Source organism: Eumetopias jubatus, unplaced genomic scaffold, assembly GCF_037043125.1.
Source record: "Eumetopias jubatus isolate StellerSeaLion01/CBP00866 unplaced genomic scaffold, mEumJub1_p1.0 scaffold_8, whole genome shotgun sequence".
Lineage (NCBI taxonomy): Eukaryota > Metazoa > Chordata > Mammalia > Carnivora > Otariidae > Eumetopias > Eumetopias jubatus.
Genome location: NW_028274814.1, coordinates 34,707,134 through 34,726,569, shown reverse-complemented (window position 1 = coordinate 34,726,569; position 19,436 = coordinate 34,707,134). Strand labels below are relative to the sequence as shown.

At 50.0% G+C, this 19,436-nt stretch overlaps 1 protein-coding gene across 3 annotated transcripts in view; it reads right to left on the bottom strand.

Annotated features, from left to right (window-relative positions):
* The window catches only part of DIP2C (DIP2 acetate--CoA ligase C (putative)), a 402,614-nt gene that overhangs the window by 186,411 nt on the left and 196,767 nt on the right, over window positions 1-19,436 (bottom strand). For 2 of the 3 annotated variants that reach the window (XR_015768806.1, XM_088025832.1), the window contains exons 2-4: window positions 11,494-11,565; window positions 9,722-9,889; window positions 554-664 (exon numbers count right to left, since the gene is read on the bottom strand). Coding sequence is in view for 2 of the 3 variants with exons in the window: in XM_088025832.1 (XP_087881958.1) it covers window positions 554-664; window positions 9,722-9,889; window positions 11,494-11,565 (351 nt within the window). In the remaining variant the exon portion in view is untranslated. The remainder of the gene's footprint in view (window positions 1-553; window positions 665-9,721; window positions 9,890-11,493; window positions 11,566-19,436) is intronic. The other variant, XM_088025833.1, reaches the window with a different exon arrangement.

The window sequence follows — 19,436 nt, the reverse complement described above, 5'->3', positions numbered from 1 at the left end:
GAAATTTAAGCCAACCAAACCTGGGTGATGACTACAATAGAAAAAAGGTACCAAGACAGCGTTCTTGTACACAGCACCATAAAACACCAAGGAAAGAAAAAAACACAGGAAAGTTTAAGGATTTTCTTTTTTAAAAACTACTTGAAAAACAGAAATCCTGGGCTTAAAAGAGAAGGAGAAAAATTATACTAGCAACCAAGAAAATACAAAGTAAAACCAAACTGCTGAATAATAACACCTAAAAAAAAGCAAAATTTGGCTCATGAGAGATTACTGTTCAATTGTTACGAAGTTCTAAATAGCAGACACTATCTTTAAAAATGTGAAAAGAGTTACTGTTTATTGAGTTTTAATGTGAACCCCTGAGGGTATATTTGTTTAGGAGGCAGGATGTCATTACCTGTGATCACACAACCAACCAAAGGACATTCAAACGTACCACACTCCTGCCTCACACCCACGCAGCTGCTGCAGACATGCACCTGCCCGTCCACTTCACCATCACAATCACAGACTGGGAGATCAGTGACCTCACGACCCCTTGGTGCCTTACCTGACCGATAACGCTCATCTCGTGACCCTGAGGACCTTCGGCGGTGATAGCGAGTGGAAGAAGCAGGAGTGACGGGAGCCCGGCGCTCGGGAGGCAACGCTTGATCCACCCCTGGGTTAAGGGAAACAGCAAAGTAAGGTAGGGCTTTACTTGGCAGCCAGAGTTCATTCATTTGGTAAAATCATTTGGTAGAATGAAGCCCTGACTCACCGCATGCCCGTAGCCAAGCTAGAGCACACAAGGGCGTGGACCGGGGCCAGGGGACGTCATGGACACTGAACAGGAAAGGGAGAAGTGTCCCAGGCAGGGGAAGACTCACGCCCAACACTACCCTTTAGAGACCCCAGCACAGGCTCCCTTATATCACACACATGTAGAACAGGCATAAGAAAAATGGAGCCCAAAGAATCAAGTTATGATCTTCTTTATATAACAAACATAGAAAGGGTTATGTTCATTCTCGAAGAAATTTAAAATTACGTTTACCATTAAGGTTACCTTTACAATAAATCTTATAGGATCTCTTAACGCTACAATTCAGGTAACCAGGACTGTGCATAAATGTTCATCTTTGTTCATTCAAAATTTCTAACTCTGAAATCTTACTCCCCTTGATGTGAAATAACTAAAAAATTTCTATTTCCATATGGCCATGACGAATTACCTGAAAGGATGAAATGGTCAGATAAAACTAATTTGACAGGTATTTGTCAAAAGCTGACCTAGATCTGGCGATCACAATACCGATTACACTTGGGAACTCAAGCAGCAGGAAGCACCATCTCTATAAAACTAAGTACAGCAGGAAAGGTTTCATCATTACAGTGCAGAAGTAAAGAAATTCAGAGCACTGGGCATCAAACATTAACTGCTGAGTCTTCAGAAAAGGACCAGCAATACTTGGTAGAGAAAGTAAACCAGTGATGGCTATTTTAACAGAAACTGTTTAGGTTTTCTGTGATGGCCCCATGAGGGTTATTTATATCAGGGGTGTAGTATTTCTCTTGTGCTAGTGATTTCTACACCTCAGTTCTTTTTTTTTAAGCAGGCTCCATGCTCAGTGTGAGGCTTGAACTCACGACCCTGAGATCAACAGTTGCCCGCTCCACTGACTGAGCCAGCCAGGCACCCGCCGCACCTCAGCTCCTGCTGACATGTTTGTGGTTAATGACACAATAGGTTAGCTAACTGCAGATTAACTGCATTTGGTTAACTGCATTAGAATTGTGCAGGAGACAGCCATGCCACAGTCACGCAGCGAGCTCCTGCAAGCGCTCCATCCAGCAGGTACACCAACATACATCATTAAACTTCTTGATGACACAGCAGCTCACAGCTGCCAAACCCTGTCCAGTTATAGTCTGCAAATGATCTTTAAAAAAAACTACTGTATTTCATCAAACAGATGCACAGAATTTATGAAATCAAGGAGTACTATTAAGTCATAATGACAAGTGGTGGTCATTTGGTGTTTATAATCGTGTTTGTAAACATGAGCTTATGATCCCTTTTCATTGCCCGTTTTAGACAACACATGACTTCTTTACAGAAGTGTGACCCTCACTGCACCATAGTTAGATCATGAGTCAGTAGTGTGCTGTGAACACCCTTCTATCTTAGACTTTTTTATTATTCCTGGGTTAATATTTCAATCTTTTGGTTCCATCATCTTGGTTTTCAATGGACCTCTTGCTAATTCCTTCAAAATATCCCAACAGAACCGAAACCCTTTCCAACACTTTCTCCCCCATGGGCAATCACCAACAACTTGGGGACAGTCTTCTAGTTCGGTATTCTTTTTCCCTGAAGACCCTCCTCGTGGATCCCCTCCTGCTCTAATCCGGGCTGGCTGGTCCAGACCTGCTGTATAATCACCACAGAGCATCCCTTCCTCCTGGAACTTGGCTTTTGCCCAGACATCTAAGCAAAATTACAGATAAATTTGAAGTTTGGGAAATGTGTATAAATCTATTTATTTGAAAGTTACATGCATTCATGGCTTCTCATGCCAATTACTGGTGAGAAGTCAAATGTCATTCTGATGGTATACTGTTCATGAAAAATCTGTTTATTGTTTTCTTTTCTCCCCTGTCAACTTTCACAATTTTTTCTTTACTCCCACCGAAGGAGCTGCGAGTCTGTCTTCCTCCTGTGGCGGGGTTATCACCAGACCTACCGCCAGCAAGCAGATGTTTTACCTGAGCTGCTGCATTTACCTGCAGAAGAGACCTCCGGTCTCCTGTGAATCATTCGGGGCTGGAGCTTTTCTCACTCTCTGGGGCACATGCTCGGATTCAGTGCCTTGTAACCCAAATCCCGAGGTTTTCAGGTCCATTTCTCCAGAGAACAAACATCTCTGGGGAGTGGGGAAGACGTGGGTTGCCTGCTTCCTTGATGCCAAGCCTCATCGTCTCCCTCCGGTGCCCGTGAGAGTGGCACCACCTGCGACATGTGGCACCCCCATCATCGACCCCAATACCACAAAAACTTGCCACTGTCTCTCCCAGCCGTCCGTCCTGTGCACTGACACTTCACCCACTCACAGACGCATCTTGGTGCGGTTCTGGGAAGAAGCAGAGCTAAATGTGCACGTTCAAGCTGCCAAGGTCTAGCAGATTTATACATACAGCTAAGTCTGGCTTCCACCTCAGTCCTACTACAGACCTCGGGAATTCCATTAACCTTAACCCCTCCTGGGTCCCCTGTGGCCGTGCACCTCTGGGAAACACAGGCGTGGCGCACAGACCAGGGACCTGCCGCCGGTCCTCAGCCAATTTTGCACACAAACACTGGACATTTACCTTCATAGGCTGAAGTACACAGCTTACAACACAAGTTTTAAGAGAAATGGTTAACTAACAGAAGGAGAATACCTTCAACAGCTCACTGGCAACAGGGCATTTTAAAAAGCTAAAATATTGGTGTGCACATTTCTGTCATTAATTTTTATCTGCCCTCACTGTGAATGAAACCTGAAGTAGCTTAAAGTATGTTCTGACAAGGAAAAGCCCTCCATCAAATATGCAGCAACTCCAGATTAGAATTTCCCACCTGTCCGCACAGGGGGACCCCGAGGCAATGAGGGGTCCTTCTGTCGTGTTTAAGGTAGCACGTGCACACGCATCTTTACTAGAACACACAGAGCTCAGGATGCAGGACGCCGAGGCCCCAGGCTCCTGCCATGACTGAAAACCAGCTCTTGGGACCCCTGGAACACGGGCAACAGAATGTGGGGACCGGGTCTGAGCGAGGACACTAGAAGGCCAGGGGTCTTGAGGGAGGTGAGGAGCCCTCCAAAACCACACAAAGCCAGTGGGCAAAGATTAATCCTTCTTAGGCAAACACATGGCAGGGACGGAGCGTGGCCCTCCGTCCCACACTTACGAAGCACCACATGGCAGAGACGCAGCTTCGGGTCCCACGTGAATGGAGGGACAGGGCACCAGGGACACGTCGTGCTCTCGAGCCCGGCTACCCTGAGCCTCAGTTTCCCGTCTGTACACAGCCCTGCCATTCTAAGTAGCATCTGAATGTTTACGGGTAGCTGCCCCTTCCCTTGAGATGGGCGCTCCCTCCCGGGTCTCCCAGGTGCGCTGGGGGCTCGGTCCTCGGGGCAGAGGTCATGGGCTGCTGGGCTCTGCATGCTGGGGCAGTGACACTGTCACACGGGCAAGTCTACCTGGTCCCTGGAAGAGAAGCAGCCTCGTGATCTCACTGCCAAATGACTCGTCCCCCAGTGACCTTCCCAGGACAGACTGCTGCCCAGGAACGAAGTCGGGGCAGCTAACAGCTGTGAGGTCGGCGGACAACGACGTGTTCCTCGGATTCTCACCCGGGAGCCGGGACGTCTGTCTGCTCATCCCCTCCCCAGGCAACACCGCCCCGGCCCACAGGAGGAGCTCGGGGAGGGCTCCTGAACCAACACGGCCGGTCTTCACAGCGTGCGCTGGGCCTTGCGAGGCTCCCGCCAGGCGTCAGTTCAAACATGGCCTTCAGTGAGAGTTCTCTTTCCCTCGAGAACCACAAAGGGGCTCAAGAGGAAGGAACCCGAGGAGCCCAAGAGGAAAGAGGAAGGTGGCCAGGCAGGGAGACAGTAACCAAGCCCAGGACCCCGGCCCTCTGCCAGAGACGTCCTTGGACAGCCACACGCGAGTCCGTTCCAACTGCTTCCAACACATGACGAAGAAAGGACTCTGCAAAGGAAATCCCTAACAACACAGTGCTGTCCCCTGACCACCCCACCAATTCCAGTACCAGACACTGGAAACCATGACAGTCCTCACATACACCCAGGAATGTGGCCACAGGGGCTCTGTGGCTCTGACATGCTGTGTGCTTCGGGCCAGGACACCTGCCGTGTAGACCACCCTGGCTCATCCGGGTATCAAATGTTCTAGAAAACATCAAGACTTCTAAATTCAGAAGCAAGGGAAATACATGAGAACGTTGTGGTTTTCCACATAGTTTCAAGAGATCACGAAGGATTTGTGGAAGATGACTTCAGTAAAAATGCATATGGGATTCAAAACTAGAAGACCTTGATCCAATTTCTGGTCTTATTCTTAGTCCGCGTGGAACTGGGCAAATGTCTCAGGTGCTCCCTCAGCTTCCGTGTACGTTGGGGAGTAGACACGGACACAGTCACACGGAGTGACGTCCCCTCGGGCCCTTGCTGGAACCCAAGCCTCTCTGGCCCTGTCCCCTGTCGCGTTCAGCGCCCGTGGATCCCAGGGTCCAGCAGGACTCACAGCCTCCCTGGGGCTCCTACACACGTGGATCCAGCTTCAGGAACCTGGTGAAATTGCGGAGGGCTCTTCCATGTTTCAAGTCTACACAAAAACGATTTCTGAATTGTCCCCTTCTCCTCTAGTACCTAATTAACTCTCACATAGCGGCACTTACTTCTAAAATAAGTGCAATCAAGCCTTTGCAGAAGATACGCAGTACCGTCGTTACGTAAGATGAGAAACTTACTACGTTTGCTCTGTATGGACTCAGATGAGAACACAGCACAGAAAGAAATTCCATCACCTCCACAGCTGCCCCAACCGTCAGCCTGATTCTTGTTTCTGCCTCTCATAACCGAAGTTCTTGCTGAAAATCAGTGTGAATTTGCTAACCATAGTCCTGTCGATATACTGTAGTTTGATTAGAGACTCATTTTGTGGAAAAGTGCAGAAGATCTGGAACTTTAGAGAGCTTGACGTGCACCAATGCTCGCTCTTTCCTCACCGAGTAACAACAGAAGCTCAGAAGGGAATGAGTGCACGAGGTCAGGAGCGGGGCTGCAAATGTCTGCGTTTTTCAGATGTCCACACGAGCCAGTTCCAAAGCAGACGTCTTTCTTGCTGCCCAGGTGGACACTCAGACCCCACTACCGGCTCTGCTCAGGCTGCAGAAGCTTGCACAGGAGGAGGCTTCTCGGCTCCCATCACCCCCGGTATGGGGAAGCAGGAACTCGGCTGGTAGGACACCACTAAGAATAACGGGAAATCCATCTGACCAAACCCACAGCTGCGTGTGCTAGAACAAGAGCTCAGCCAATGAGAGGAGCAAACTGTGTACCGAGATCATGACCGTGGGTGGCTCACCTAGGACAGGGGTGTTTCACCTCTCGCTGAGGAAGGCTCAGCTCCCACAGCAAGTCCATCTGGAAAGGATTCACACCAAGTCACAGACCGGCAACCTGATTTAAAGACCCGTTTTCTCTTCTGGGGTTTAAGCTTGCACCTGACACCCCGTCCGTCATGAACAGACAGCATGGCGTGACCCCTCAGTGGGGGTGGTCCCCAAGGAACCTGTCCCTCAAGCCCTGGTGGGGATGGGCTAACGTGGCTTCCGGGCCCAGGACTGCACTCTGGGAGACCCTAACTCCTGCTGCAGAATGAAGACATGGACGCGGTGTGCAGCGGGCACCGGAGGAGCAGAGACCCGGCCAGCGGCAGCTCAGGAGGCCACAGCACCCGCACACTTTCTTCTCTGAGTCTCAAACGGCACCTGACTGCAGTCTGCACCCTTAAACACAAGCCAAGAACATGCCTCATCATCCAGGAGACCAGGAAGGGCACAATTCACAAGCTCTGAACTCTGTCCCTTGCAGGAGACTCCTTCACAAACCTGGGGACCCAGCAGGAGCCTTGGCAGCTGGGCTTCAGATGCTGCCGCCTCTGTACCCACCTGTCCCAGGTAAAACGACTTCAGGACAGTGTGTCTGCAGTTAGAGCACCGAACACCAGGGGATGCGGAGCTAAAATCCAGGATTAATGATCATAAAATACAATTCAGTTGACTAGAATGTGCAGAGGCCCCAAATCGTGTTCTCCTTTAACCTCTCAGATACAGGAACAGTGAGGAGCACTATGTGTCACCATCTACAAGTATCCAGATCGGAAATCAAAACAAAGCTGTGCTCACGTTGGAGATGACTCCAGCACCAAGGGGTCCGTCTGCCTGGATGCTCGGGGCATGACACAGAGCTGAGCACCGCGCGGACATGATGGCTCGGCCCTCGGCGGGGCCGGCTCTGAGTGCTCCCTACTCCACCAGAGCCCGTGAGCACCAGCACCTGCTGGACACACTGGCCTGGTGCCCACGTGGGGGCTGTGGCCAGGAGGACGCAGGGCAGGGCCCTACCTGCCACCAGCAGGGATTTGACAGGGCATCCACACCCTAGCAGCCGGTCTGTAACGTGCAGACGGTTACTGGTTCATCCTTCCGCAAATATCTGGAAGCGCCTACCTCCTTGGGGAGAAGTGGGAAGTTGTGAGGAGCGGGACCAGAGGGCCTGTCCTAACCCCAGGGACCCTTGCAGAAGTGACGCTGGAGCCGGGCTTCGAACCACGCGCTGGTGCAGAGAGAGGGCAAGCAGGTGTCACCCTTGGAAATGGAGCACGGGACCGTCCAGCAGCAGGAGGGCCTGCGATGCTGAAGAGGGGCCAGGGCTTCTGTGTGCAAAACCTTCTGACGCAGACTCGGCTATGCTCTGCGCGGAGCCCTTGGCGTCCTTCAGCAGGAACGAACATGGTCAATTCGCCCTCACCAAGAGAGGTCCTTCCGCCGAGGAGGCTGTTCACGCGCATCCCACGGCCAATTCCCAGGGAGCAGGAAGAGAGCAGACAGACTTGCCCTCTGGTCTCATGAGTGGAATCCACCAAGATTTCTGTAACTATACAGTCATGGGAAATCCTTGAACACAACACCACCTGGCCGTTGACGGAAAAGCAAGATAGGCATACATGAGACCGGCCCTACAGAAACCACCCTCCACGGAGAAACACGCACAGAGTCACAGGCAAAGTCAATCCCCTAACATATGCGCTGTGAGAAACAGGGACTCTGGTCCAGGGAACTCTCGCTATTTAGGTAACAGTGGAATTTGGCGGCATGGCCTCGTCCCAGGAGCAGCAGGGACTCGGTTGTCGAAGCCAGCTCTCGTGCTCAGATGTGCCCACAGAGACTGGCAGTGAGTGGGTTTGTTTCTGTTTTTAAAGTTTTATCAGGTTTGGGGATTACTGAAAGAGACACTAGGACCAAGACCCAATGGGTCAGTCTTAAGTAATATTTTCTCCTTGAAAATGATTTTTAGTGTATTTTCCTGACTCCTTCTTTCTTTTCTAGCTCCCAGCACAGTTTTTCTCCTCTAGATTTAGGGAAGCACTCAACATTGCACTCCCCAAAGACAACATATCTTCTGGGGAACCTGGTACCACCAGGTATCCAGAGAGGAAAACCAGGAGACAGACTGCTTCCGGAGCACGTTCCCTGGGATGGACTAACACCTAGGACTCCGACCCAAGTGCTCACAAATGTCCAGACAAGCCACTCTAATTCAGAACTGTGTGTCCCAAACGACATCTTAGAAATGTTTTTGTAATACTTTCTAGAAGTGTTAATATTTTCTCTGACAAATAATGTTGAAAAAAAAAAAAAGGTTCACAAAACACAAATGCCCTTACAGGAACATGCTCGGCAGGATAAGGTGACTGACCACACACGAGACGCTTCTCGTGAGATCCTAGCCCAAAAGCGTCACTTCTCAGACTGGGCGCGTCAAGAAAGCAAGCTTGGACTCAGAACCCTCTGCTCTCGTGCTACTTCATTCTACAGAATGAATGGCGGTTCACACGATTTCTCAGAAATAATGACTAGCAGTGAAAACTGCAAAACTGGCTGGAATCTGCTCTCCTGAGTCTAGAACCGTGGGGAACCCGCCTTCCCTTCCCAGGGGGCTTGGGGAGGGGGCGGGACACAAGGCCCCCAGAGCAGCTTCCCCAAGCAGGCTGCGTCCTCCTCACGTCTCAGTCAGGTGCGGGAGGCTCCTGCGAACTGTGAAGCGGACCCCGCGGCTCACGCCCGACTCCACTGGCCCCTCACCCACCTGCCCCTCCCCAGCAGGGGCCCAGAGAAGAGGGACTGGAGCCCCAGCAGAGGCCTCGTCTGACACCCTAAGGCCAATGCAACATTAAACATCTCTCTTTATTTCCTCATGATTTTCAAATAATGGCCTTTCTTTGGGATAAATTCCTAAAGATAGACCTAAAGCGTACCAACGCTCACTTTCTTGTACTGAAAGATGTGTTGAACTCATTCTTTGAGCTTCTCATATTTAAAAGATTGCCCACGAAAGTAACTGTAGTCTCCGAATAGGCCCATCACCTCTGAGAATACACTGTACGATCACTGGCTCGATTTCTCTACTTCCCTTTGGAAACAGGATCATGCTGCTGTGTGGACCTCGCTCCCTAGCAGAGCTCAGGGCCAGGGCGGCCCAACACTCCCTTGAGGAGACCAGACCCCCACGGTAGCGGAAGACCAACCATTGCAACAAGAATTTTAGGGTTTGTCATGCACTCTTCTTTCTCAAGTGTTTCTAAGTGGTGCCCCAACTGTGAAAATAGGGTTGTACAACACCCAGTAATAGATCTTCAGAGAAAAGACTGGGCCCCGAGGCAGCGGGACAGTCGGGGTGCGGGGACTGGACACGTGGCCTCCGGTGAGTCCTGTGAGCCCGTTGGGAGGATGGGGCTCGCCCGGAACCCCGCCTGCACCTGCACGCAGCTGTGTGGGAAAACCCGCCAACGTCGCCCACACGGGGAGTTCACGGCACGGCAGGTGTGGGGGGTCGGCCTCCGGCCCTGCGCGGGGTCTCTCTCAGTGGAGGGCGCTCACCGAAGCGAAAGTAAAACAGCGGCCGGTTCCCCGCGGTGCTGGCCGCCCGCTCTCTGACCGCGGCTTCTCGGATGTCACACACCCCGATGTTGCCGGAGTGCAGCGCTCTTCCTGGGGCTCCTTCACTGTGCTGCAGTCTACACCGGACCACGGCAGCTCCGTTCGCTGCTGTAACAAGTTGAGAAAAACTAATTAATGCAAACTTTCGGTTTTTGTTTTTTTTTTAAATTTGTTACAGCACTGAGCAGAGCTGCCGCCCCCATGCAGAACAGCACAAAGAACACCAAAGGACCACGCGACACGGGGCCACCCTCAACGCCCAGCCAGCACGGTCAGCCGCATCCTCCGCACCGTTGCGGCTCAACAGCGTCTCCCGGGGACGCACAGACCTGTTTCTGTTTCACTTCTGTTTGTTCGGTCCCAGAAACTAAAAGCCCACAATGTCAGGAGCCTACAGTCCGCCCCTGCAGCCCTCCTCAGAGACGTGGGGGCAGTCCCTGCAGGAAGGAATCACACGGACCGCCACGGAGTCTGCCATCAGCCTGGCAGTCCTGCTGGAAGACCGTCTGGTCATCTGCCCACATCTGCTCTGAAAGCCTTCCACACGTGGGTGTCCGCCAGCCAAAAATCGGACTCACTTTAAATTCACCAAATAGAACAGAGCTGCTTCCTTCCAGAAGCCAGGCAAAAGGGAAATCCAGTCCAACGGCTAAGTCAGGCCAACACAACAGGTCCACTTTCACCTTAACTTTCTCAAATATCAAGCAAAGAAAGAAAAATACACAAAATCAAAAACAAAACTACAAGCACAACAGAAACTCCACACACAAATTCAGTTCCCTGGATTGTGAGCCGTGCGAACCACCCCACACCGTGCTAACGGAACACTAGCTAGGGGTGTCACAGGAGGGCAGAGGGACAGAGCGGGTCTGTGCGCCGTGCGCACCTGCAGACGTAAACCTCTCTACCAGAAACTCCTGAGCTGGGCTTGAAACAAGTCGTTTCCACAGTGGAAACTATAGAGTTCAGGAAGCACCTGTAAAATTTAGGTTGCTTTCCTTCTTCATTGAGGACTTGGGTCAGATTTAATCCATTCCTAAAACCTAGCAGATTCTCAGGGTCATCTCCAATTGAACTACGCTTCAATCAGAACTAAAGGGCCACAACTCCAGCCTGGGAGCATGTTTTCTCCTGAAATGTGCAGAACGCAGGTCAAGTGCACAGAGATTCTACAAACCTGCACCCAGGAAACACTTGAATGAGACAGACTTTGTACTTCAGGGAAGAATCCACAGCATTTTATGATCACGTTTCAGAACACAACCAACCTTTACCAAGTCATAGCCCCACGTGGGGTACTCTAGGTTCTAGATCTGCCCCCTCATATGACAGCAACAAAAACCTTGGGTTAATTTAAACTAGAGTCAATGGCAATAATTTTTAATTCACTAAACCAAAAGTCATGTTTACATCTTAAGTGCTCTCATATCATATTTGTTTATAATAAGCATTTTAGAGTAATCAAGGTATTCTTGCCTTCTGTAGATGAAATACCTATTAAGCTAGGCGCATTTACAGAAGAGTCCATGTGCCTCCTGGGTCCACAAAACATGTGCAATCACAGAGGAGTCCTGATGTGGCCAGCGCCACATCAGAAGTGTGACCTTTGTGCAGACTGGCCGTGAGAAAGGGTTTGCACTCAGCGGTTTCTCTTGCATGTTACACTGAACTCTTAAAATCAGATGCTTTATGTACTCATGGAGGGTACGTACTCGGAGGCTGGGGCAGGTAGGCTCCGATGAGTTTTGACCTCTTCTTTTCATACCCTTTTTGGGTGATGTCACCTGGAAGAGAAGGAAAGAGACATTCAGAATGGCCTCAGTGACAAGTGGGTCGCTCTTCAGATTGTAAGATGCCGCAAGTTACATCTTTTGTATCTTCTGTTTGCCTTTTAATTATAATTTAAAGAATGAAGGACCTCGTCATTCACCTTGGCCCTCCCCTGCCCTCAAATAGTCATTTAAGTTACATAAAAATCCTTGGTAGGCTCCTGCTTGTCCCAGCCCCTCCCTGCGGGGGTCTCAGCCCTCACAGGACCCAGAATTAGTCTGTGATCTTGTTCACACCAGCTGAGCAGAAAGCCTTCCAGTCTGCATGGCTCTCACTAGCTTAGCCGAAGGGACACTGCAGGGATCGACGCTGGGGACAGCCACCCAAACCGCTGCTGATCAGCATCTTCCTCCACTGACCAACCCCGCTGGGCAGTCCCAAGGACACCAAACTGCTCGGGTGTTTCTGAAAATGAGTGACTCAGACCAAATGAAACATGAAATAAAGCAAGAGAATGTGGGAACTACAGAAATCCAAAGTATGTGAGCAAGGTGCTCATCCTTAAAGCAAAAATGGAAATGTTAAAGCCAGAGGTTCACACGCAGAAAAGCAAGGCGTATACACACTGACATTTTCCCCAAGTGCTCAGTACCTAGGACAAAGCAACCCATGGAACACACAACAGCCTTTTCTAATTTTAAGTGCTAATACACACAAAATGCTGGTTTTGCTCTTGAATATTTTGTAGTGTTTTTCCCCCCAATATTCTGATCAAACCATCATTCCCAGAAGAGCTAAACAGTCAAGTTTTAATAAAAATACAGCAGATTGGTGAATTTGCTTTTTCTGATGACATACGCTCACTAAATTTGAGCAAACCATAAAGCACCCTGAGTGTTTGCTGACTGACCCAACAAACTCACAGCTCCCACTGTGAGTCGTGTGTGCCCCATGAAACGCATACCTTGTTTTAAACAACAGAAGTCTGTGGAAAACGTCCGTTCACCCTCCGGTGAACACGCACTACAGCTGGGCCCACACCCACCCTCAGCACCGAGGCCGCTTGGCTGCTTTTGGACATGCTCCATCCAATCCCCCATTTTATTTATTTATTTTTAAAGATTTTATTTATTTATTTGAGATAGAGTGAGCAAGAGAGAGAGCACGAACAAGATGGGGGGGTCAGAGAGAGAAGCAGACTCCCCACTGAGCAGGGAGCCCAATGTGGGCTCGATCCCAGGACCCTGGGATCATAACCTGAGCCGAAGGCAGATGCTTAACCAACTGAGCCAGTCAGGCACCTCTCAAATTCCCTATTTTAAAAAGGTGCCTAAAATCTCAATAACCAAAAACCCCATGTGCACACACACTCTGGAGCGTGTTTGCAATTTCAGGAAAAAGGAGTAAGTTAGCGAATTAGGACACTGGCTAAGAAGTGTTGGTCACGGGTCACACCTTCTGATTCCTGCCCACGACCAGTACACCTCTTGTCACGTTAAAGACAAGAAAACATCTTTGAGGAAACAGCATAAAACCAACCTGCAGAAGAAACACCACCACGATAGGGAAGTGGTGTGGCTAGGGGGGACCACGCGGGGGAGGCGGGGTCAGGGGTCAGAGGTGGACAGGCCCCCCAGGCTGCTTCACATCAGCCTGCCTGAGCGCAGGGGACAGCGAAGCTCCCAGTCCTGCTCAGAGGGAGGAACCCTCTACCCTTAGAGGACACGGCAGTAGACGCAGGAGGCTTCTCCCAGCCCCACGGACCCCAAGAAGCAGCTCCCCATGGGCTCCCTGCCTCTCACTCCATAGGCTCTCCCCACTGCTCTCTGAGCACAGTGCCAGGGAGGAACCAGTTCATTTCCTGCTCCTTCACCCTCCGCAGCTCAGGGCCGCATTTCCCCAATTCAGAGCCTGTCTGCTCCCCGCAAGGGAGGGGCCGGGACATCAGGGCCGGGCAGAGGGGCACACAGGAGAGGGCGGACCGTGGGGCCACAGCGGTCCTGAGCGGCCCCCTTCCCCGGCCATCCCCCGTCCTCCCGGCAGCTCTGCACAATTCCAGGCCCGAGTCCCAGCCTGGGTAAGCCAGCACCTTTCATGGTTTGCGCTGCACCCAAAATTCAGCTCATGTTTTAAAAATGTCTCAGATGGGGCACCTGGCTGGCTCAGTCAGTAGATTATGCGACTCTTAGAGTTTGAGCCCCATGTTGGACGTAGAGATTACTTTGAATGAATGAATAAATAAAGAATAGAAATATATTTGCAGGAGCACCTGGCTGGCTCAGTTGGTGAAGCGTCTGCCTTCAGCTCAGGTCATGATCCCGGGGTCCTGGGATCAAGCCTCGAGTCGGGCTCCCCTCTCAGGGGGGAGCCTGCTTCTCCCTCTCACTGTCCCTCTATGCACTCTCTTGCTCTCTCTCTCAAATAAAATCTTTAAAAAAGTCCCAGAGGAACATGTAAGTATGGGAGGAGGAGGTCCTCACTTAACTTTCGGCATAGGACAACCTCAAAGGAAACTCGGTTTTTACTGTCTTATTTCAGGAAGCTCCAATTATTAAGACCTGAGGCCTCAGGAAAACAAGCCCTTTCCTGGTGAAACCAGGACTGTCCGTGGAATCGGAAGAGGTCAGTGTCAGTCCCGCAAAGGCACGTCCACACAGTTCCCGGCCCCACGCGGAAAGGGCTTGGCAGCGGGAGGAGTCCCTGCTTCCGAGCGGGCGAGTCATGTTGGCCCCACTATGAAACCATGCTCAGAAGCAACCGGCTCACAGGGGATTTCCAGATACCACTCTCAGAGACCCCAGGTTGCTAACAGCTCTTAAAACCCACAAGTGTGGAAAGACAGACACTTTTTAATCGGTAACGTCATCTAAATCAGGGGTTGCCAACTACAAATGCAGTTTGAGGACTCTTTTTGCAAAGGAGGCTTGCCGGGCACATAGCTGCGTTCCCTTGTGTGCACCACAACCTGGACCACAGCGCCCACACAAGCTTCCCAGCCACTGTCTCATGACCCTGAATACCTTTAGTCCTGTGACAACAGGTTTCACAGGTAAGAAACAGACACCAATCGTGCTCATGTTTCTCGCCCAGGGCCCCAGATCTACGAAGAAAACACACTGACCAAATCTCAAATGACTTCCCATCAAAGCCACACCTGGAACCTTACACCCCGCAGACGTGGATGTGGTTGGTGACCCCGCCACCTGCCCAGGACATGCCCCCCGCGTCAGGGCCCTCCCAGCCTTGGGCTCCAGCCATGGCTGGGCTTTCCTCACGAGGCCTGGACGGCTGCTTACAGTTTGTCACATATTCGAGTGGCTTAGCCTCAAACCCAGGGCGTGAAGCCTTCACGGGCCAGCGTCCTGCAGAGCCGAGCCCCAGTCCCGCTGGTTCACAAGCCTGCACTGAGCACGCATGTCACAGCGACTCCAGTAACCAGCCTGCCGGAGCCGCGTGCATCCGCAGGGCAAACAGAGGGTCACTGGAGGGGAATCCTCCATGATCCCGTTATTAACGTGTCTGGGACAACAGCTGGAGTGCGTGCTCCCCAAGACGATCCAGTGCCTGTGGCAAGGGGCCAGGGTCATTTGGGCACCCAAAGCATCACAGCTGAAAATGCCCTTGCTACTCTTCTCTTGCGTGGAGAAAGTCCATTATTTGCAACTCTGCAGCTACTTGAGCATCTGGTAGACAGCAGCCCCACGGATTAGTGGTAATGACCTCTCTCTGCAAATTTATATAAGCAGACTTTCTAGCCGGGGGCTCTTCCTTGGCCCTTCGTTCTGAAGCATGCAGTGAAGATTTTTGTGCAGGTAGGTTGAGAAAGCAAGAGTAGGTCAATGATTGATACATGGAAGAAAGATGGTGGGCAGAAGGAAAAAAGATGAAGGCACACACAGGATGGACCCAAGGGCTGGCTGTACACACAAGTCTGCCCTCCGGGACCGCTCCCTGGGCTCCGCCCCAGGCTGACCTACGGTCAGCGCCACCATGTCACCATGACAACACGGGTTCTCCATCATCTTCCATCAGTTCAGGCTGAAGGACTGATCCAGGATCACCCCGGATCTGCAATGAGCACACAGCCTTCAGGGTAAAACTGTAAATCTGAGGCACAAGGCTGTCTGAGAGGAGCCATCCTCCCCGTCACGTGTCTAAGCGAGAGTTGATTTAACATCCGTGGTGCCCCAAGGACCGTCCCGCAGCTGACAGCAGGTTGGTGAATGCTCGCTCACCGCAGAAGCGAAAGACCATGTTAATGTCCCGGGACACCAACCACAGGACCCCGTGCTCGAGTATTTGCCACATACAACCCAAATGGTGTATTTCCATGCTTCTGAGCTCGAGACACCTGTCCACCTAACACCCTTTCATTTCAGGAGTAAGGACACAGGACAGAAAAGTGCAGAAATCATCTCTCTTCAGTGAGGAGAAAATAAAAGTGATCTTTTGAAATACTTTCCACTTTATCAAAAGTATTTAAATTATTATCCTTAAAGAAGCTCTTTAAGACTTAAAATTCAGCAGGAGACATTAAATTCATGTGTTCTGTTACAAAGAGAAAAGATTTGCAGACAAGTCTTAAATTTAAAAAATGAAAACCCAAGTGAATCAAAACCACCAATACACAGCTGAGTAACGCTGAGATCACTCTCCTGTTCCCCAAAGGAGGCATCCTCTTATTCATACCATAGCCCAGACTTCCAGGCAAACCTCAAGTCCTAGAAAAGGGAAGGTCAAGCAAATGCCAGACTGAAGTGGACACCGCAGGGCCCCTGTCTGTCCGACTGGACCTCACTCCGTAAACTCGGGCCCCCTGGGGATCTGTGCAGAGCCACCCGCCCTGTGACGCCTGACCGAGATGGGAAAGCACGGACAGCCATGGGATCTCCAGGTGACCGGACGTGCCCCAGAGTGGACCGCATGCCATGAGCTACCTCCACACTGGGATCATTCAGGGTAAACAGACCAGCCTAGCAGGATGCTTTCCATTCCTGGTGTCAGGACTATTTCTTCTTTTGAAGCTGGAACGAATGCTTTATGTAACAAAGCAATCATTCCCATGTTTGGAATTTCACGGCTGTCAGGAAACTTCCTAACGTCCCTCTAAGCTGATGGCTTTATAAGGTATAGGGAGTACCCTGGAAGGCACTCTCCCTCTGGCCCAGCTGCTGAAGGCATGTTAGCCAGCTCTGTGCTGAGCTCTTCTTCAGGCAGAAGAGACTGTGACATCCGTACACGCACCCACCTGCTCAGGGAGTGGAAGCAGGTGGACCTGGGACCCTTCTGTCTGTGGCAACATGGCCTCATTGCTACCACTCTTTTGGGCCTATGGCCACGTCTTGTCTCACTAAGGGCAGGGAATGAGGGAAGACTGTTGCGTCCAAGAAATGGTTCTTGGTCGTAACACGAGATACATCACCTGGAGGGAAATGCTTGGTGTCTCTGAGCCTCAGGAGTGCATCTCTGCAGGCGACTCCGGGCAAAGCAAACCGGCCACGTGCCCGGCCAGCTACTTCTCCAGACGGTCAGGCATGGTGATGCAAGCCCGCCGCTCCTCCTCCTTGAAGCGAGGAGCCGCACCGCCCTCCACATTCGGGTGGACTACAACACAGCACAGAGTCACCCTGACCTTCAGGAGACCCAGAATCTGACTGGAGCCGTGCTACTGCTCAGCAAGGACCCCCCGCCCCAACTGTGGCTCTCACCTGCACCCAATCTTGACCTCAGAACTTCGGAACACCACGCAAAGGGTCCAGAGTTTTATTCCCATTCCTTCATCCAGCAAATATTTATTAAGACCTACGATGGGCCAGGCAATCAGTAGAGGGTAGTAAACAGCCCCACCACTAAATGTTTGCTCAATGAAAGATTAGGTAAATAACAGTTCTGTTTTCACTTTTGAAACTTTTTTTGTTTTAAAGATTTATTTATTTGACAGAGAGAGACAGCGAGAGAGGGAACGCAAGCAGGGGGAGTGGCAGAGGGAGAAGCAGGCTTCCCGCGGAGCAGGGAGCCTGATGCGGGGCTGGATCCCAGGACCCCGGGACCATGACCTGAGCTGAAGGCAGACGCCCAACGACTGAGCCACCCAGGCGCCCCTCACTTTTGAAACTTTTTTAAAGGTCAAAACAGGGGCATCTGGGTGGCTCAGCTGAGTTAAGCATCCAACTCTTGGTTTCAGCTCAGGTCATGATCTCAGGTCATAAGATCAAGCCATGTGTTGGGCTCCCTGCTCAGCTTGGAGTCGGCCTGAGATCCTCTCCCTCCGCCCCTCCCCGCCGTGTGTGTGCGCATGCTCTCTCTCTCTCTCCCCCCCGAAATAAATAAATAAATCTTTAAACAAACAAACAAAAAGTGAAAACAAAGTGGTGACTAAGTTAATGATTCCAATGACATTCTTCAATTGCCCCATCTGGCCAAGTAATGGAAAACAAACTAGAGACAGAGTTTGTTAGAAAGAGTGAGAATGGCTGAATATGACCTCCCTCTTGTCGGTGTCAAGAGACAGAATGTGCCAAGATTTTTAAATCATTTTATCTTCAAATTATAAATATACATACATGTATACACATACATATATACAAACGTTTATTTATTTTAATCCTGTTTTCTAAAATAATGGCTCAGTTCTAAAAACGACTGCTGTTAATTTGAAGGATTTGGGGGGGTGGGAAGGAGAAAGAAGGGCAGATATACTGGAAGACATGTGATAGGCTAGTTATTTCAGATAATTTTATAGAATCATTATTTCTCTTTGTGAGACCAATGAGCTGTAGGAGTTCCTGCAGCAAACATGCTGAGGCTTCCTATGTGCAAACTCATTTGCAAGCAAAGCCAAAAATACCGAGCTGTTGGGAATAAAACATCTGGGTACATCTGGATAGTCCCGGCACATAATCCCGGCACATAGTATGTGGCAATTTTAAAAATACATGTTATTCACTGAGGCTGTTGGAATCAAGAAACCTCTGCTGGATATTTGAGTACACAGGTGTTTAAAGTTAATTTTTTAATCTTTACAAAGTAACATGTGTTGGCACCGTATATCCCAAACATAGAGGAAAAAGAAGTACAAAGAAAGAAAAAAACCCACTTCATATAAAATAAGAAAAAATAAGCAGTAACCAAAGTCTAAATCAAACTATAAAACTGGCTTGCACGTGGGGTCATGATGCAGGTTAGCTTGCAGAGCGAAGCAGCTCAGAGAAGCCAAGGGTCAGGGTGGAAAAGCACAAAAGTGAAATTATACTTCCCTTCCACACCTGCTACATGCCAGGCCGTGTTCCCTGGACCTGGCAACAGCAGAATACAAAACATAAAACCCTTGTCCTCATGGCACATGAATTCAAATTCTCCCACGGTAACAACTTCTCCATCATCCACATGCCATGCGTCAACCACCTGCATGTCAAGCTCCACCATTGCTAAAGACTGGTCACCACACAGAAAGTGAGATTATTAGGAGGGAAAATTTGGAAGGAAGCCTGCATGAATCTTGATTGCTAAATGAGCTAAGATGAGATTTGGATGAACTGCACAAACCTACCATGAACTTTCAAGAGAGAGTAAAAAATACTTCCAACTGAACAAAAATGAAAAACAAAATGTGTGCAATATAGCCAAAGTAGTGATTAGTCGCACACTGACCGCATTAAAGGTTTCTATCTGAAAAGAAAGGTCTCAAGTCACTAATCTAAGCTTCGAGCTTAAGAAGATAGAAAAATATATATATAAATAAACCCGAAACAAGTAAAAAGCAAAGAAATAATGAAAGCCAGAAATCAAAGAAATTAAAAACAAAAAAAGAAAAATGAGTCAAATCAAAAGCTTACATAGAAAATCCCAAGGAATCTACAAATTTTTTTTAAAGATTTTATTTATT